This window comes from Natrix helvetica (assembly GCF_964273705.1).
Source record: "Natrix helvetica genome assembly, chromosome: 1".
Classification (NCBI taxonomy): domain Eukaryota; kingdom Metazoa; phylum Chordata; class Lepidosauria; order Squamata; family Natricidae; genus Natrix; species Natrix helvetica.
This window is the reverse complement of record NC_138548.1, coordinates 61,898,457-61,918,956: the sequence shown is the minus strand read 5'-3', so window position 1 is coordinate 61,918,956 and position 20,500 is coordinate 61,898,457. Positions and strand designations below refer to the sequence as shown.

Genomic DNA, 20,500 nt, shown 5'->3' with positions numbered 1-20,500 from the left:
TATGGCAAAGAAGTCATGGCACAGTACTGAAAGTTGTCTCTTAACAAGTTTCAGCACTTTATTACTGAGTTATTGAAAACCAAACTGAGTTCATTTTTCAAAGAGTACAAAGAGACCCTTGTAGGCCACTTCTGCACCAATGAAGGTTCAAGAGTGACTACTTAAAATAACAATACACATCATTTTTAGGCAAGCCAATTATTTCACTTAAAGCATTTTCAGCATATTGTTCAGTCAAAAAGTCTATGCCCTCATCTTCAACATGATTACTATAAATAAAGCAAATAAACACTGAAGATTTCCAATAGACACATTTCAATAAAAATATAAAGTATCAGTAGTGGTAAAAACAGGAAGCCCAAGGGAATGGAAGAAAAAAATTAAATCATGGCATCAAATGTTCATTCTTAATGTTAGTTTCAATAAAGATTAAAAAGAGAAGAAGAAAAGTCTTAACAAAGACTCATCATACTTTGCAATTAGCCTATTTATGATTCAGAGAAGTTCTTCAGAAATGTAATTTGTTTCTGGCATATCGTCAAATGTCAAAATCCCATGTGCATTAGACCTTCATTAAAATTGTTTTCTTCACTAGACTTTAAATCAATATTTTATTTCAACTTTGAACACCTGCTCATTTACCTCTGCGTTCTTCATTGCTTTAAGAATATTTCCCACAGTATTCACAAAGCTGTTGCCCAAAATTCTTCCCAGTTTTTGGTATAAATAGCCCAAACAAACCACTGCGGCACTTTTAAAACAGAAAAGAAAAAATGTAGTCAGGCAACTTTTAAAAACATAATATTATGCCATATTGCATTTTATTATAAACAAAATTCTTAATAATCAATAGCTATTAATAATAAAAAACATCTTTTAAAAATTAAATTATTTAGGAAAATTTCCTTAACCTATAGTTTCTCGGTATTAGGTTGCCATCTCCAGCAGTATGTTGACTAGCAATTCTGCACAACAAAACTGAAAGATAACCAGTTGGATAAGGTAGGTTTAAGATAAACATTTCAGAATCATTAAAAAAAACCTAAACCAATTCACAACCTGGTACAAAGAAACATCTTGGATTTGCCTTTGCAACTGAATTTATTACTTACAAGTAGCCCTAGATTTACAACCATAATTGAGCCTGATAATTATGGTTGTAAGATGTGATGGTCAGAAAGCAAGTCATCATATGACCCACACATTTTAACAATTTCTTCGTGGTAGTTGTTAAGTCAACGCCATATTTGCTAAGTGAACCCATTGTTTGTTATGCTTTTTGCCAAAAACCAGAAATAAATGTTGGTTTTTGACAAAGATATTGTAAATTGTGGTCAAATGATTGCAGGATGCTGTACTGTACTTCCTCCAAGTGGACTATACAGTTTGTACAGAAGTGTAGTTTGTTAAGAGAGCATTCCACCAAATTCCAATGGCTCAGTTATGGACTGAAAAGTCAGCCTTTGCTAGTAGAAACATATCTGTGAAGTCCTTGACAGCCTCAAAAATAAAATAAAAAATCACAAGTGCAAATCTCCATGACAAAAAAGTTGCCTATGCCAGAGTGTACATGTAGAAAGTCATACTTGAAGGAGGCAAGAGTTTGTGATAACTTTGCTGGTTGTTTTATTTTAATCTAGCTTTTTTTCACATTTTCTTACTCATCTCTGTAAAGTATAACTTTTATTAATTTATTTTTGGCTGGCACTACCCTGTACTGATGAACTGTGATAGGAGTTTGATAGGGATTCCTTTATTTTGTTTTTATTTGTATCTACTTCTCTGTCATTTTCTGAGATTGATTAAAAATCAACATGCTATTGTGCACTTCTAAGAAATTCTTACAGAATATCTTTCCTTTTATATAGAGGAGGAGTAATAGCATTCTCCTTGTCAGGCACAAGTAGTTCCATTCTTTGATATGCAACATTCCCATGCAAATGTCTCTATGGTTTCTAGCATGCACGTATGCATGCATGCATAAATAAATAAATTTCCCATTTCAGTTACATTCCAAAGTATTTCATATTTTTATTTACAGTTCTATTGACTCTGTTGGAGGCTTCTTGTTTAGTCCTTTTTACCCATCTTCAGGCAATATTTATTTTCATCAAAATCACTTATTCGTAATGAAACTCACACTTCGACATCCATGTACTCATCAACTCATCTCTCCAAGATCAGACATTACATTTCTATTTATCTGCTTTTTCTTCAATTCATTAATTAATGCTCTTTATCATTTACACCATCTACATTCAAAGTCATAATTTATCATATGCCATGGTCATAACCAGATGACTCTGTAACTTCCATTCCCTATCATGCCTTTGGCCAATTTAACCATCACGTGATTTTTTTTAGTAATAAAGAGGAACCAATCAGGTTATTACTCTTAATAATACTCACGTAATTCAATGAAGTTCTGCCATATTTTGGACAGTATGCCACAAGCTTAAAGAAAACTCAAATTTTCCCAAGTATGTTCATATATTTTATTGAAGCTATAATTTCTAATCTAGACATATCTTGCATTGCTATTATTGTCCACATGTCCACAACTGGGAGTTGCATGCTGTAAACAGACACACTCAAGATGCATGATGAAACAGGAGCAACCAATATGTCTTAATCTGTTATCCTCTCTCCCAGCCTATATGAATTATTTCCTCAACTTGAAACAAGTCCGAGGTCTAAGTAGGAGCCACCCAATGTAATTAGATTTTCATAAAATAACTAATACGAGGGAGCAATTATTTTCCTGATATGAGGGAGCAATTATTTTCCTTACTATAAATTTATGAAAGATAATTCAATCGGCATATGTTAGAAGAAAGCATTTGCAAAAATGTTATTAAGAGAAGTTTCATATAATGAAAAATATGAACTGTTTGTACAACAAATTATATGCCCTTTTTAAAGAATGAGATTGTGTTTCAAACATATAAACATTGTTAAAATTAAAGCATTTCTTCCATCTGTATCCAGAAAAGGAACACTCATAATTGAAGACTGCATGATGTTATATCCTGCAACTTGGGTTTACTTGAGGTTAAATGTTTTTCAACTGTTAAAGCCTATTTTTAGATCATGTATACTTCCTATTCCTTTGAAAAACTTATGCAATCCTCATAAGGTCTAGTTATAACTTAATCTCAAGAATATTGTAGGCCAATAGAGAGACTATATTTTTATGCTAGGAGCTTCTATCTGCTAGCAGCTCACTTGCGAAAGGAAGGAGCATTATTAGTGCCAGATTGGAGATTGGATCTGTTTATTTGACTGTAATTCTTGAGTGCCTGTGTTTAAATGCCCGTCTGGTTATCCACTACAACATATAAATGCCAATCCAACATTTCTAGGCATTCCTCCAATTGCTGTGTTTTCACCACAGTCTCTTTTTCTAAACTAAATTGTTTTGATTATTCTGTTGCCATCATCCAACTATAGACTGATTCCTGGACAAGAATACAAATAAAAAGAACAGGAGCTAAAAAGAAAGAAATTGCCTTTGTGTTGTGCAAATGGGCAGTGCATGGGAAAACATAGGGAACTATGGCTCTGTTACCAGGCCAACGAAAAATTGGATGCAGTCCTATTCGAATCCTCAAAATTCACACTCACATTGTATGCAATTTGGTTATTTTTATTTAAGACTCTATAAGTTCTATGATGAAAAAAATAATATTCTATCATGGCCATGGTGGACTTTTAAACTTACAGTTTAGTAGGTAGATAGCTTGGTGAATCATCTTTACTCAGAATAAGTTCGTTGCATTTGTCAATTGTTTGGTGAACAGAAAAAACATCTCCTGTGCTATACAATATAGCGAGGTTCTTGGCAATGAGTTGTCTAGCAGGAGGTCCTGGTGAACTGGTTAATAAAGATATCAGTTGCTCAACAAGTTTGTTCTGTTTTTCTCTTATATCAGCCTGGAAATATAGAATACATGGTTAACATTCAAGCTCTGAACTATCTGAAAAGCTTTAGACCACTTTCAGTTGGGTTCAGACTCATTCAAGTGAAGCCTGGTTCAAAATAGTATTCAATTTCCATTTCCAGTCACTAGTCAGCTCCCTAAATGATACCCCTTCCTAGGAAGAAAAGGAAGACCACAGGAAACAAAAATATGTTCTGTTCTAGTTGTATCATTTTTACCTGATTAGTTGTTGGTAAAAGTTTTTCCAAAAACCTCAGCCATTCCAAAGCAAATTCTGCTTTCTGAAATTCACCCAGTTGATTATAAACCTCTTCATTAAATAGCAAGCTGCAAGCCAACTCCATTCTTTAAAGCAACTGCTTTTCTCTATGTGAATGCCTCTCATGAAGGCACACAGGAATGTTGCTGTGGGATGTCAGCATTTACTGGCTGAATGAAAAACGGCACCTGAATAAATATATAATAAATATATTTAACAACAGAAATGACATATTTTAATTTCAACATTTAATCTCAGGGTGCCTCGCTGGCATTTTAGAAGTATTAATAATTATTGAAACAATTATTAAAATCTCTTAAAATCTGGCAACAAGAAGCCATTCTAGCATATAAGAAAGATCACTTGTAGACTGTTTAGATTTTATCCTTCATTTCGGTCAAAAGTTCAAGGTTGGAGTACTTCCTTGTTTGATTCCACCCCGCCCCCATAACATCTCTATGAGAGTTGGGACAAGACAGTAATTTACCGAAAGCCACCCAACAGACTTCCGACAAAGTCTGAAGATGTACTTGGATCTCCGACATCTTAACCATCACACTACATTAGAAAACTGTGATGCTACCAGGCTCCTTATTTTTTACACAGCACAGTGTGGTATGGGATATAGATCATGTGTTTCACCTATGACAAGTTATCCTCATACTGATAACAGTAGTATGTTGACTAGTATAGAGACAACCTGCCTGTCCTCTGAATCAAAAACATGAGAAGGCAGAACAGGTTTTGCCATATTAGATTGTATAACTGTAGGTTTCTTAGTTGACACTCATTGGAATTCTTCTGCTGCAACCATAACGTCCCTTTTAATAAATACTACTAATAAATATTACAGGACCTTGAAAGTTTTGTTTGATAGGCCAACTTTTTCCAGTTCAGATTGCTAGGAGGGAAATCAGATCTCACCCTGCCCTAAAAGTTTTTGTTCAGGGATTCTCAAATTGTAGGTCAGGAAAATTGAGTCACAATCATAACTGGGGCCAAAATTTCCATTACTAAGCAAAGTAATTGTTGTGTTGTGTTTTTCCCTATTTTAAGACCTTTTTTCCAATCACTGCAGTTGTTAAGTGAATAATGCAGTTATGAATCATTGTAGGACAGTGTAATTATCATAAATACATGTCAGATGCTAAGTATCTGAATTTTGGTTATGTAACCATGAAGATCTGCAATAGTTGTAAGTGTGAAAACAGATCACCGTACAATATTTTAAAGTCTGAGAATCCTTGGAACATATAGGTTAAAATACAGTGATTAAATAGAATATTTATTTCTTGCTCAATCATAAACCCAAAGAAAAATTAGTTTTATTCATACGTGAATCACACGTTTATAATTTTAGGGAACTGCATTATCTCAGCTTTTGGGAACTTTTCTTCTAAGAACCAAATATTAAACATTCTCTGCATTTTGGATTGCTTTTTTATGAAAAGAAAAGAACATTCAGAAAAAAATAGAATAATGAAAGAACTATATATATGGAAATGGAATTCAATTTGCTCAGAGTGTACAGTGTTCATCAAATTTAAGAGCTAGCTTGAGAATAAAAGTACACTTCATTGTAATTCCATGTTTTAGTATGAGTCAATCTTTTATATGGTCATTAATTTTTATGAAGCATTGCCACTGATTTCTTTTCTCTGTTTACTGAACATTTATATAGGACATCACAATATGTAATACATGTTTCTACAAATATTTTTGTCAATTTTGTACAAACATGTCTGGAGTTTTCTTCTAAAAGTTGATTTCCTCATGAATTTGGGGGTCAATTTTTTGTTCTGTCATAGTCTAATTTAATTTTAGGAAGGAAGAGAATTTCTACCACTAAAAGAACAGACAGACATGAACGCAGTTAAGCTGTCCACTGAGATCTGATTATCTGATGTAATTTAAGAGAACAGGCTTATTATTTATTTATACTGTTATGATAGCTGGTTTCTACCCAGAGGAACAAAGTCCTCTTAGTGTACAAACTAAATCCATTTGTTAGGTAATAAGTCCTATTGAAATTAATAACCTCATTTCTAAGTGACATTAGGGTGGCAAATGTACTGCAGAAAGCGCTACACATTTTATTTTATAAAAATAATGCCTATCACATTTAGGCATGTGTGGTAAAGCAAATAGGAATTGCATGATAGTTGTCATGTACTATAACTACATTTTCTGTAGGTATTCTCCACTGCTATTAGGATCTCTGTGATAAAAGAGATACTATATAGCAGTGATGGCGAACCTTTTTTGGCTCCTGTGCTAAAAGTGGGGGGAGCACAGGGGGGTCGTGCACGGGCGTGCCACACCCATAATACTATGTGCACGCGACCAGTGCCCTTCCCCACTTTTGCTGTGTTTTTTTTTTACCCTTCCCAGGCTCCAGAGGCTTTCTAGGAGCCTGGGGCGGGTGAAAATAGCCCCCCATCCCCCGGATGCCCTCCAGAGGCCTCAGGAGCTTCCCTGAAGTTTCCGGAGGGCAAAAAACAGACCTACAGGGAATCCGAAAGTTCGGGAATGGCGAGTTCTGGTTTGTCCGTAGGGCTGATTTTTGACCTCCGGAGCCCTCAGGGGCCTTCCGGAGGCTTCCCTGAAGGCTCCAGAGGGTGAAAAACGGTCCTACAAGCAAACCGAAAGTCTGTTCCTGAACTTACGGTTTGCCCGTACGGCTGGTTTTTCGCAAGTCTCCAGATGGCGAAAAACGGCCTCAAAAGAAGGCTGAAGTCAGCTGGCCAACATGCGCATGTGCGCTGGCCAGCTGGCAGGGCAATGCCTTGCATACCCTTAAAAAGGTGGCATGCATGCCATAGGTTCGCCATCACGGCTATATAGTCTAAGCAGACCCAATAGCATAAAAACTTCTCCACATGCTGTGAATGTAGTACAGTTGTATAATTCATATCATGTAGCAGTAGAGCCAAACAAAATGATTAATTTTAGTACATTGTAGAATCCATTTTACTTATTAAAAAAACCAGCATTTTTCTATGGCAAGAAAATATGAAGATTTAAAAAACGAGTAACAGCATGTATTGTAACAGCATTGTATGTTATACAAAACATGTTTTATAAAAGTGTGTGCTAAATATACAAATAGTCAAACTCTTTTTAAAATGATTTAGAAATATTCACATGTTTTCTAGCCTTTTTAGTTGCAGGGAATTATTACCAAGCTTTAACTTGGTATTTTTAAAAGTATCAATATTCAAACAGTAAACTATCTGCAACATTTCCGCTGCTTCTAACTGCCAACCCATACCTTGAACATTATCAGTCATAAAGGTGCAATACTTTTTGGAACAAAGAGCATTAGTGAAGTCAATATAATTTACTCAAATATAAATTCTGTGGTGTGATAAAGCAGATTTTTGGGATTATATTTCAGAGCAAGTGGCTATTTATGCAACTAAATACATTTCTGAATCCAAACAACAATCAATACTTCACCTTATGATTTATATTTACAAATATGCTCCAGGAACATTTCTTGCAATGGCCACCACAGTGGAGTAAGTCCTTTCGATTCTTTAGGTATGACATGAATCAATGAGTGCAAATGCTACATGTATTAGAATTGTTACCAAATAAATGACACGTGAATGGGGATGTTTAAAAGAGGGGGTAGACAGCAATTTATTGTACCAACCACCAATTTGGGAATTAGCTTTTCTAATTTAAAACCCTCCCAATATATGGGTGTACTGATGCATCTTATATAAATATGATCCGGTTTATACTTGATTTAAATATAATAAATTATCTCACTCTAAAACTGTATAAATGTGATTCATCCCTGAGTTTGCAAATCTCCACTTCCTTGAGAACAAGTGCTACTGAACCAAATGGGGAACATATCTGAACAAACATCTATTGGATGAAAAAGCAGCAACAGAGGCCGTGGCATTGTGTGGTGCAATTTCTCCTTCTGCTCATAAAAGAGACATTCTATTCATGATTAACTACAGTAATATATAGATCAATAACATAATGAACTTTCCCCCACAGACAACTGTAATAAGGAAACAGGATATTTAAAGTATATTAGAGCTTTATAACTTGAAAAGATTACACATCTATGATTACTGTGAACTATAAAAATTCAAATATACGTACTTTAATGCAATTCTATCTTGACATTTCTCTTCCCTTACCTGGAATTATTAACATTTGCAATTTTTTGTAAAAATATAATGAAGTCATTTTTGCTTAACTGTATAACAACACAGTATTCCATTCTCACAGATAACTCAAATCTATCAAGCATAAATCATAATTCTATTTAATTATATGGTAGTCCTAAGAAGAGAAAAAACATGTACCTAGTTTGGGGCATCATTAAGAACACTAAATCTTGGCAAAGAGAGTATCAATAAACTCAGTCAATAGAACCACTACCCAAAGTCTCATTTTAGTTCATTACATTAAATTTTAATGGCGTAAACAAGAACATACATAAAAATATTTCTGGAATAATATGCTACAAACAATGATCTCTGTCCTCTCCTCCATCTTTATGTTGTTAAAAAGTATTGTGCAGACAGGGGAGACTCTGAAGACTTCCATAACTACATAATATTTCAGAGCCAGTCTCCTTAAGCAAAGATAATCCCCTAATAAAATCATGATAGGAAGCATAGAATATTGTAAGTATCTGGAAGAAAACGGAAAGCAGAATAAAATATCCTGATGAAAAAGGTGATTGACAGACTACAAATTTCAAGATATGGCTTCTTGTTCAATTAACTAAATGTTATAGTAATTTGAAATTAATTAAATGTTATAATTATTTGAAAGGATAATTAGAGAAACTTTTATAATCTTGTAATCATACTACATATTCTAATTACTAGTTTTCCATTTCAAGGGAAAGAATGGGCTGTTACATTCCACCTTGAATTCTTGGAGAAGGGACAAGACATAAATCTAATGAAAAAGTAAATATAAGAAACAAAAATAGTCTTGTATCAAGTTTCCTTCCTTTCCTATTTTAAAGAAATGAATTGAGCATTAATATATAGCATTTAACATCTGAGTATACAATCCAGTTGATCGTTCAATAAAGCTAGCCATTTTTCTAAACCAATTAGGAGACAGACAGCGATATTTGTACAATTGATATTTTAAAAAAATACTTACTGAGCTTCACAATTCCTTTCATGTAGTTACTATGTTTACTGCTAAACTATGCCATTCGCTAGGTTTCTTTGACATCGGGTCAAAATAGCTGCTCTGTCTCAAAATAAATTTGCTTATTTGGCAAAAAAAAGTTTTAGCTACTAAATAATGGTATTCTATGCAATAAATAATTTCCTACTGCAATCTGAGTTACTCATTCACCCTTTTTTGGTTTTCAGTATTATGACACATGGAATAAGCTTGTGCTGCAAAGTCTTTTTCTTTTATTAATGTCAGACATAAACTGGTCTATTCATGAATTTCACTCAATACTTTCCCTTTCCTTTTCTCCAGCCTCTCTGACTTTATGACCCATGGGATGCTAGCTTTTAGTGTTTTGTCTATTGTGATTTTTTGTTGATCTCTGTTAAGATCTTCTCCTATCTTCCTCTTGGGATTTAGAGGTGCTTTTTTAAAAAAAAGTGGACCTAAAAATCAATTTGGAATGTTTTACATATAAATTCTTATGCCCTCGGCACAGCATATATCAAATTGGACCTTCAGAAAGAACAGTCTTATGTTCTCATGGAAAAAATGTAACTATGGATCACTCACAGTCAAAACTAACTTGTGTTGCTATATTGTTTAAAGAAAACAGCTGTATGTGAAACAGTTTATTACAAAATTAAATGTTTTGTTAAATACTGCATATTAATTCCAGTATGGAAAATGAAATGTGCTTGAACTTAAATGTTTCAAAGCTTTCATAACTTCGAAGTTGATCTGTTTAACTTTTATACGAAGCAACAGTTTGGGGGGAGGGGGATATTTCTTGTTGTGAAGGGTCTTTGGTGCTCTCTGATCTTGGTTGTTCTTCTGCAGACATTTCATTACCCAACTAGATAATATCATCAGTGCCTAACACTGATTATGTTCTCTAATTGGATAATGAAATGTCTGCAAGAAAACATCTAAGATCAGAGAGCATCAAAGACCCTACAGTATAACCATGAACAACAAATATTCTCATATATTGATATTTCTTGTATTATTACAAATTTGAACATATGCGACACTTATCAAAATTATATCCTTATACAATAAATCAGAGCCGTTTCCAGCAAAGTGTGGACTCCAAAATGATGCCAAGTTCACTATACAGTATCGTCATACAACTGCTATAACATATTTCCATCCTTACATCGGATGCAAGTATGCAAGTCATAGCATTTGTGCTATCACATTGTAACTTGTGTGTCATCATTTTCTCTCTCGCATCCCTACAGGTACCCAGAACCACAAGCATCCTATTCCATATTCAGAATGGATTACTTTGAACATCAAAGAAACTAAAAAAGGAGAGAGAGAGAGCATAACACATCAACAATAAAAAAAAACATCCTGATAGTTTAAGAACAATATTTTAATTCTGCAAATAGGAATTACAGTACAGTTATCAGGTTCATTCATACTTCCTCTAATATGTATTTTCATTGGATCGCAGACCCAGATATTTTTTTCTTTTTAAAAAAAGTTATTCCCATTTAACAGAGTCTTTGGTATGCTTTGATCCACAGCCTTTTAAAAAGTTATTTTTTTACAACTTTTCCTCTTTTTTAGGTTCCACCCTCCCCCCCACCTCTTCTTCGACTACGGATCACCCACACATAGTTTCGATGAGCGTTTACCTTTGGTTACAATCATTCCCCGGAGAGCTTCTCGCCGCCCGCCGTCTCTTCCACGCATCGGTTAAACTCAGTTTAACAATGTGGCTTCTCCCTCCTGACGTGTCCCCAGGCTCGGCACGCTTTTTGCCAGCCGCCAACGCTCCCTAAGGAAAGGGATTCTTCTCACCCATCTGCAGCTGCCTCAGCCTCTCCCGTCCGGCTCCAGAAAAAGGAGGGCTAATGAGGTGCTCCGGCAACTCGGGGAAACTGACCGGCCTGCAGGGAGCCGCTGCTCGGGGAAAGCACAGGGCGGGTTCTGCTCGGGCTGCCACCGCGCCGGGATCGGAATTCGCCCCTCCGCCTCCGCCGGGGAAACCCACACCCGCCCTTCGGCCAGGAGGAGGAGTTGGTGGCGGGACCACCTTCGTCCTCTCCCCCTTCCCCGCTTGGATGGCCGTTTAGGGCCGCCTAATCGGCCCCGGAGCCATCGAGCGGCGGCGGCTGAGCGCGGCTCCGGTCCCTCCGCCAAAACGGCCGAGCTGTGAAGCTGCTTTCTCAGACCGAAAGAGAAGCTATGTTTTTTTCCCCTTCCCCCCTTTCTCTGCAGCCACTCACACGGCTACGCTCCGTGGGCCCAAGGAGTGAGTGCTGCACATCTTTTAAAAATTTCAATTATCCAGAACCGGAAGTTGAGGGAATGGCTTATTTTTCTTTTTCTTTGACAGACTGTAGTGAAGCTGTTTACTTCGGTTTTTCAAGCCTTTTAAGTCCTGTGGGTCTCTCGTTTTCCCAGCTGGGCTGAGAAAGCACTTGTGCTTCAATGCGCTGTTGGAAACGGGCCCAGTTTTTAGCTAGAAGGCAAGTCATTCCACCCTGCTTGAATTCCCCCGTGGCTTCATAAGGCTCGCCAAGCTAAATGTCATTCCTGTTATGTGAATTCTGTGATGGGTTCATAGATCATAAATTCATAAAACTCTAGCTAAACATGACTCAGCACACTGTGCAAAGAGCCAGGGTATTTGAGGAGGGAATTGTTACCCAGCAGAAAATGTCTCCATCCTTTAACACAATATGACCGAGCCTCTGTTCACAAAATGTGTTTATTTCATTTGCATGCCCTGGATGTGCAGATGCTGTCTCAAACAGCCTCAAAGATAATCTGTGTCCCCAGATTTATGGGTTATAGCTAGCATCTTGAATTACATTTGGAAACAAATCTAACCATTTCAATGCTTTTAACAGTGGTGTACCATTGCTATAATCAATGGCGGATTAAGGCTCACTGGTGCCTTAAGCACTGACAAATCTTGGTGCCCCCTCCTTTCTACATACTGTACAAATCTTCATTGGGTTTTTTTTCTTTCTTTCTCAACTTTGTGGTGCCCCCTTGGACTTGGTGCCCTAAGCACGTGCTTAGTCTGCCTTAATGGTTAATACGCCACTGGTTATAATAGGTGTGACAGGTTCTGTTTGAGCCGAAGATTTAAGACAGCCTATATAGAAAGAATTGTAGTAATCCAGATGACAGGTGACAAGTATATGAGTTACATGGAATGCCTCTAATTTCAGAAGAGGCAGCAACTGTCGAGAGCTGGTTAAAGGGTCTCTTTGTCACAGCCGCCGCCACTTTTCCAGTAAGATCTGTGACCTCCAGAATGATCCAAAGAGCAAGCAAGCAGTGCAATTTTTAAAAATCCGAACTTTATTCACACAAATCCTGGTCTCCTTTGTAGCATGAGTCAATTTTAGAATTGGCAGGGAGACAACGTGAGAATTATATTTTATTTCAATTCACTCATTTGAAAGCCAAGAACTACAGAAGTTATACCATCATACTGAAGACATTAACAAAGGAGACAGAGGTGGAATTTAGGCCCATAATAGGAAGAGAAGAGGTTAACCATGCTACAATCCAGCATCTATAAATGCCATAATCTTGCCCAAAGTCCTTCCAAAAATCTCCAGAATTAAAAAGTGTTTTTTTAAGAATTATAATTGCAAAGATAAAGATACAAAAATATAGAATAAAAAAAGATGCAGAAAATGGAAAAAGAATGTAGTAATGAAAAAGAAATATATAAAAAAGTGACTATCACAAATATAAACAATTTTAGTAATTTATTACCTTCTCTTAGAAGGCAATACATTATCTTCTCTATGGGAAAGGAAAATTAATTAAATATGGGAATTAGATACATAATTAAATAAGTAATTTAATTAAATATAGAAACATTTAAGTGTTCTTCTCCTTTAATTTTTATATTTAATAAATCCCTAAAGCCTTGTTATTTCAGTCCCTATCAGCAGAAGTATATTTTTTAACATTAATAAACATTGAATAAACCAACTTTATATTATTTTTAACAATCGTGATCTTCAAATAATGTTTTAGAATGTGATTTCTTTTCATTTTTTTCTTTGTGCTTTCTAACAAAATTCTTCAAAGCTTTAATAAGCCTCTTTTGTTAATCCAATATAGGAAAATTATCGAGGTCACTCTCTTAGTTTGTTATCTGTATGTTCCTTTTAATTAATAAGACACCAGCAGGTTTCCTTTGTAGTCTAGTGTAGCATCTTTTCCCATATCATTCTTGTAGGTTATCATTATTAAATATACTTTAAAATAGGTCTCAATGTTGTCAGGCAAAACTTGTTCCTCTTCCAAACCATTTTAAATGCTATCTACAGTATTTCCATGCATCTCTTCCATAGTCACCACCTGCTTTTCATATCAAATTGCATATTTTAAATTCACCTATATTCATGTATATCACAATTATTATATCTCAACCTTAATTTGACTATAATTGTTTTCATGTCCTTTTATATATAATATTCAAAATCTAGAATAGGATTACATAACATTCCATTAAATCATCCTAAAATCATCCAATCACAATATATCTTCATAACATATTCTAGATAGAGCTTTTAAACCTCCTCTCATAATCTCCCTACATTTTTTATATAAAATTTCATGTTATCAAACTACTATATCTATATGTATTGTTATCACTACTAATCATTATTTAACTATAGCTATTGCCGCTTAATTTTATACATACTACTAGTAAACTAAATTTAGCTTAATTTTTATTATACATTTTCATTGCATCAACCTGTATCCCTCCAGCAATAATACAGTCTTATATCTCTTGCCATTTGTAGCATTAGTGTTCTAGTTAACGGCTTGGGTGGTGGGTGGTGTTCGTTTGTTGGCTAGGGCTGGTTTCCAGATGTTTGGTAGGCGGGAGGTATCATCACGTTTGTTCATGTTGTGGGGGTGTTTCTCTATTTCGATGGCTTCCATGATTATTCTCTTGTGGAGGTGTTCTGTTTTGGAGATTAACCTGGCTCCTTCAAAGTTGATTTCATGTCCTGTAGCTTTAAGGTGCTGGAAAAGGGACGAAGTTTTTTCTTTTTTTCCTTACTGCGTTCTTGTACTTACTGCGCTCTACCACCCACCACCCAAGCCGTTACAATACAAAACAACAATGCACACACAGCCTGCACCAATCAGCACCAATCTACCAATCATGATACAACCACACAACCAATCATTGCACTTACTGAAACAAAGCCAGCACCCCATCCCCTCCCACCAAGACTTACAGAAAGATGGCAGCTCCGATCACATTTTAAGCCCACGCTTGAAGATGGCAGGTGAGATCCTGCCGAAACGTTGCAAAGACAATCTCAACCTTACACGGGAAAAGACCCGAATACAACAAAACCAGCATACCTACAAACTGTGTATATGTCTGTGTATGTGTATAAGTATGAGTTTGGGCAGAAAAGAAACTATATAGGTCCGTAATGGCAAACCTATGGCACTTGTGCCAGAGGTGGCATGCAGAGCCCTCTCTGTGAGCATGTGCGCTGTTGCCAGGTGCTCTTCTGGTTTCTGGCATGCAGATGCGCTTTGGCCAACTGATCTTTGTGCATGCCGGAGCTCTGGAAACCCAGCTGTTTTTTGGGTTTCTGGTGCTCCAGCACGTGCAAAGACCAGCTGGCCCACACGCATGCACGTGCTGGAAACCCAAAGATCAGGTGGCTGGCAAGCGCATATGCACCGACCAGTTGGTCTTTGAGTTTCCGGAGCGTGCATGGGTATGCCGGAAACCAGAAGACCGCACCGGCCAGCTGGTCTTCAAGTTTCTAAGGCTCCAGCGCACACATGCACACTCGTCTATGCACGTATGTGCATTCTGGTTTGGGCACTAGGTGTCAAAAAGTTTTGCCATCACTGATATAGGTTAATAGCTGGCTGAAAAGACTCATGGACCAAAATAGCCTTCTGTTGGAGCCTTTTGTTTTCCATGACAGAATTATTGTTTGTTTTCAAAGTAGGAGAAAGAAAAAATATGAGATAGTGTAGTTAAAAATAAATATATTAATGTGGACCTAAAGTTACTGGTGGACATTTCTATTTTCTTTGCACACAAACATTAGCATCAAGTTAAGGATATTGTTACCTGTAGCACATATGTCTCAAAACTCAATCTGGTGAGTGTAAGGTCCATTTGTATCTACTCTCAATGCTTGCCGGTTTCCATATGTGCCATGCTTCACGACTACACCAGCTTCTGTACATCTGACATTAGCAGCCAGTTGTTTTTCACACTGAATCACAAACTGGGAATAGAGTTCTAGTCCAATTTCTTTTTCAATGTTGGCATGATATTGCATTCTTCTTCCTTTCAATTTACCACCCAGTGTGGCTTGTGGTATTACAAGTATGCTGCCTGGCAAATCCAAAACAGACACATATTTGCCATCTTCGCGTTCACTTAATTTCACATTCAGGATTGTATTGACTGTAAAAAATAATAGGGAAGAATACTTGATTAGCAGGTTCAAACACATCATATATTATCAATGACACATGTTTAAATTATCTTTATTTATTGAACACGTTTATTAAACACATTTATTAGTTGTTAGTATGAAAAAAAATCTTAAAAGAACCCGTTTGTGGATCAGTAAACTAATACAGGCTCTGCTCACATAGTCTAAAAAGCATGATGCAAAGTAAAGAATGCGGAGGGGAGAACAAATGAAAACATTCATGCACCAGTTCTTAATGGTCAAATGCAACAATACTGTATAAATGCAGCACATACTGTACATACAAATGCAGCTCATACTGTATTAATTGAAATGTGAGTCCTATAAAGTTTCCTGTACCAGCTCAAATAAAATATTTATCTATATGCTAGTTCCCTCTACTGGCTCCCTGAAGCATTTGTTTTTTTACACAGTCTAATGATTAAACTTCTCTCTAAAAGTTTCCATCCAGCAAACAGTAAATCCCACAACCCTTTTTCAAAAAAACTGTAATATTGAGATGTCATTCTCAATATTTATTTACTAGTTGAAGTAAGGTCCAACTAAACTGTTTCTAAGGACTACTTCCTATTTATTTAATTATAAATTAATTAATTCAATTTATCATGTAGGAATTGATTTTGTCAAAACAATAATTTAAAAACTATAAAAAGATAAACAGAACGAGGTACTTGTCTAACTTCTGCAGGCTTGGATATAGTGAAAATTGGACTACTCAGGTTTACTGAATTCTCCGGCACTGGTAAGTATGTTGTGTGCCTATGATTTAGCATCCGTGTTGGTAGCACCTACAAAGCTAACCAAAGGGTGCTTCTGGATGGAAAGCATTTGCTGATACAATATTGGATATAGGGTCTCAGAAGCAACAAAGGATTTTGGCCTTATCTCTACTTTTAGAAGATGATGTACAGTAATTGTACAGTACAGCACAGTAAACTGCTGGAAGGTAAGATGAGGTAAGAAAATCTCATCCCGGTCCCATGTTTCTTAGTTCTGGTTTTAGTATAGTTTTTAAAAGCTTAATATGTGTAGTTTTAATGTTTTGATTATTTTTTCTTCTTGTCTTATAACCTGTAAGCAGTTGAGAATCACCTGACAGATGGGCAGCATAAAATTAATAATAAATAAATAAACAAATTAAAAAATAAATAAAATGTTGCTTTTGTGTCACTTCCCTTGTTTATTTCCAAAGCAAAACCTAAAATATTTTTTTTAAATTAAATTTACATATACATGATACTTAGGTATAAATATAAATATAAGAATTTTATTATGTTTGCTGTCTCTGTTAACAAGAACTGGACATACTGCATGTACAATTGCAATTTAGAAGGAAATGTCTCTTGTGGTTACAGAAACTTTTATTTGCGCTCAAACACAATAAACACTGTTTTTAATCACTAGTTCTAAGAATAATTTATCTGGAAAACCTACCCATTTTGGCAATAATATCTTCACTAGCCCCTTTGAAGAAACATACATAGATAATAAGACCACGTTGGATCTATATAAAATGACAAAGATATATTAAGTATTAATAAAAGTTTAATAAAGCTTGATTTCTGATTACTGGGCATTCAGGAAAAATAATTTATTTCAAAATACATTGATAAAATGTTTGTCTGTTTTCAATGTTCAGCATGTTAAAAGCAAGGTTCACTTAAGACACATTTTTAAAACAAAGGAAACACTCCTTTATGCTAGACTAAATTAGAAGACTTCCATAATGAAATTTCAAATATTACACATTTAGAAATATATTTTAATGACAAAGTTCTAAATATTATGTTCCAGATGTCCTGAAGACCTGTATCAAATTTTTATACGTATTTTGAAATATATCCTAGACAGACTAGGGGAGTCATTATAGCAGTGTTCCAATATCTCAGGGGTTGCCACAAAGAAGAGGGAGTCAAACTATTCTCCAAGGCACCTGAGGGTAGAAAAAGAAGCAATGGGTGGAAACTAATCAAGGAGAGAAGCAACTTAGAACTGCAGAGAAATTTCTTGACAGTTAGAACAATTAATCAGTGGAACAGCTGGCCCCCAGAAGTTGTAAAAGCTCCAACACTGGAAGTTTTAAGAAGAGATTAGATAACCATTTGTCTGAAGTGGTGTAGGTGCCTAAGGTCCCTTCCAACTCTGCTATTGTATTGTATTGTATATTCAGAATAGACATATGGCTGCTGTTTCTAACAACTGCATAAGAAAAATCGAAAGGTGCCTACATATTTTTGAAAATAAATATCATTCAGTGGGTTTAGAACAAGTTGCAGAAGAGACATGTGCAATCTTAAAGCGTTATGTCAGTAGATGTCACATTAGTCAAAACTAGCGAATTTTCACATGCGGTAAAATCCTAAACCATTAAATATTTTTTTCGTGCCGGAAATATTTCTAGTATAATTTAGTTTGGGCACCAGAGGGCAGGCATGTTAATAACCAGATGAAATACTTCCGTATTATGACAAATTCGTTACGGATTACTGCAATAATGCACATTATGAGTTCCTGTTCATTTCAGGAAGGCAGATTATATACAATATGAAAATCTAATCTGCGGTATTGTAGATAGAGATATGAACTCCGGATCTCTGCGGATCTCGGAGACAGATCTATAGAGAAGTTGGGACGAGAGTGATACGAGCATGCAGCAAAGCGAACGAGAATTTGGCCATTAACCCGCAAGATTTGCAATGCTAATATTACCTCTACCCATCTGGCTTCGGAATCCGGCTCAGCAGGCTTCACTTGCAGCTGCGCGTGCAGACACTGTTGCAACAGCACACGAGCTAGTGGACTCGGGTTTGGGTCAGCCATAAACGCACTCAAACAAACAGGCAAACGAGCAACTCAGCGTCTAGTCTTCTTCTCAAACTCCTCCTTCAGTTCCTCCTCTAAGATGACGCAAACTCCTCCCGCTTCTTTTCTTTGTAGTCCATGGCCCTTGACTCTTCGTTGAGAGAGAATTCGTTTCTCTGCCCCCTTCTCACAATGTACAAAACCAGAAAGCAGTACAAATCGTCCATTGAAAACAATGGCTGAATTCAGAATTATTTCACAAAACTTGAAAACACAAGAGAATCTAGCTGGTTCCTCCTGTTTTGTAAATCAGATATATTTATGGAAGATTATTAAACTCAACTCTATTTAGCCTCTCTTAAATGTACTGTGACACAGCAAAATTATTGAAAGAGAAAGGAAGAGTGCATTTTTATGGAACTGGGAGGATTGCAATAAATTTGGGTAAATGAGTGAAGCTGGTTCAAAGACTGGTTTAAAAGGCAGAAAATACCTGGGATACTAGGAACCCGGATGCCTCGAGTGTCATTGGCTGGAGACAGAACAAAGTGTGTACAGTTCAGGTACAATGAGCAGTGGCGCAGTGGTTAGAACACAGCACCACAGGCTACTTCTGCTGCCTGCCACCTGCCTGCAGTTTGATTCTCACCGGCTCAAGGTTGACTAAGCTTTCCATCTTTCTGAGGTTGGTAAAATGAGGATCCAGATTGTTGGGGGCAATATGCTGACTATAAACTGCTTAGAGAAGGCTGTAAAGTACTGTGAAATGGTATATAGATTCAGGTGCTAGTGCTATAAGGGGAGATGGGTAACTTGATGATGAGATGAAATAAATAGGTTCTCACTTTGTGATTCTCACTATAGTGTGGAGAGGAAGAAACAAAGCTTAGATATTGGAAAACATACAAGATGTGGTGGTAGGAGATGCATGCAGAGGATGAATTCTAGGATAAGTAAGTTTTGTCCCAGAAGGAAGCCAAGCCCAGAAGAAGTAGCTAGGGAAAACAAAAGGAAGAGCTAGAGAGTTCTACTGAGTCAAAAGGATTTCTCAGGAATAGAAAAGAAAGAAGGCAAAGCTGTAGGTTGAGTAAAAGATGAGTCCTGCATCAAGTAGCTTAAGAAAGCAAAAGGGAGATAAAGCAAAGGTTTCTTGACAGAAGGCTCCCCCCATACGTTTATTGGCATGCCTACCTCCAGTTTTAGATCAAGGTAAATTCCATCTAGAAAGGGAATCAAACCGGTTGGGGAGGTTTGAGGCCAAGAAGCCATTTGTATGATGGATGGATGAGATGGATGAGCAGATCCTTAGAGTCAGGAGGAGGTGCAAAAGGAACTGATGCAATAGCAAGAGGAGGAGAGAAGAAATCTGCTGTGGGATATATTTGCAGTGCTGTTGAATTGTATCAGTATCTTTGGAAGTAAAATGTATTATTTCCAAAAAGGGTCTCTGTGGATTTTGGGTGACAGGGAGAGATTGCATTCTCTAAGCAAGCCAGCACTTCAGGTTGAGATTCACTCACATTGAACTCAATAGATACTTTGTGTCTTCAGTTGTGCATTTTATCTGTGTAATTTAGATTGTAGTTGTTTATTGTCACCTGATGGAAGTAGTAAAATAAAGCTGTTCTCAGTTTTTAAAAGCAAGAAAGATGTAGATAGCCTGTTCAGAACAAGAAAGGTCATGGGATATATTAGATATATAGTAGGGGATGCCCTGTAGAGTCCCCTGCTTAATAGGAGGCTGAAAAAAAGAATTTTGTTTTCTGATAGGAGCCAGGAATCTGACCCAGACTTTTTGGAACTTAATTTGGGGTATAGTTTTCTCAAACTTTGATCTAGTTACTGTGGGGAAAAAC

General features: G+C 36.3%; 2 protein-coding genes across 4 annotated transcripts in view; both read right to left on the bottom strand.

Moving 5' to 3' along the window:
- HEATR5A (HEAT repeat containing 5A) overlaps positions 1-11,682 on the bottom strand; it is a 79,388-nt gene extending 67,706 nt beyond the window's left edge. For 2 of the 3 annotated variants that reach the window (XM_081936870.1, XM_081936871.1), the window contains exons 1-4: positions 11,016-11,681; positions 4,160-4,388; positions 3,722-3,933; positions 643-751 (exon numbers count right to left, since the gene is read on the bottom strand). In XM_081936870.1, coding sequence (XP_081792996.1) covers positions 643-751; positions 3,722-3,933; positions 4,160-4,285 — 447 coding nt within the window. In that variant the 5' untranslated portion in view covers positions 4,286-4,388; positions 11,016-11,681. Of the gene's footprint in view, positions 1-642; positions 752-3,721; positions 3,934-4,159; positions 4,389-11,015 lie in introns of all 3 variants that reach the window. The other variant, XM_081936872.1, reaches the window with a different exon arrangement.
- A 1,012-nt stretch (positions 11,683-12,694) lies between these two features.
- On the bottom strand, positions 12,695-18,752 carry DTD2 (D-aminoacyl-tRNA deacylase 2). The gene is made up of 4 exons (XM_081938350.1): positions 18,552-18,752; positions 17,277-17,346; positions 15,470-15,811; positions 12,695-14,388 (listed from the first exon to the last, which is right to left on the bottom strand). Exons 1-3 carry the CDS (start codon positions 18,660-18,662, stop codon positions 15,486-15,488), a joined length of 507 nt encoding a protein of 168 aa, XP_081794476.1. The 5' UTR covers positions 18,663-18,752; the 3' UTR covers positions 12,695-14,388; positions 15,470-15,485.
- Between the last annotated feature and the right edge of the window lie 1,748 nt (positions 18,753-20,500).

What these genes read in the sequence shown, in the direction of transcription:
- DTD2 (XM_081938350.1), bottom strand. Translation starts at nt 18,662, where the DNA reads ATGGCTGACCCAAACCCGAGTCCACTAGCTCGTGTGCTGTTGCAACAG. An exon ending in CCGAAGCCAGATGGGTAGAG is followed by an intron (nt 17,347 to 18,551) that starts GTAATATTAGCA and finishes CATTTTATATAG; the next exon opens with ATCCAACGTGGTCTTATTAT. An exon ending in AGATATTATTGCCAAAATGG is followed by an intron (nt 15,812 to 17,276) that starts GTAGGTTTTCCA and finishes TATTTTTTACAG; the next exon opens with TCAATACAATCCTGAATGTG.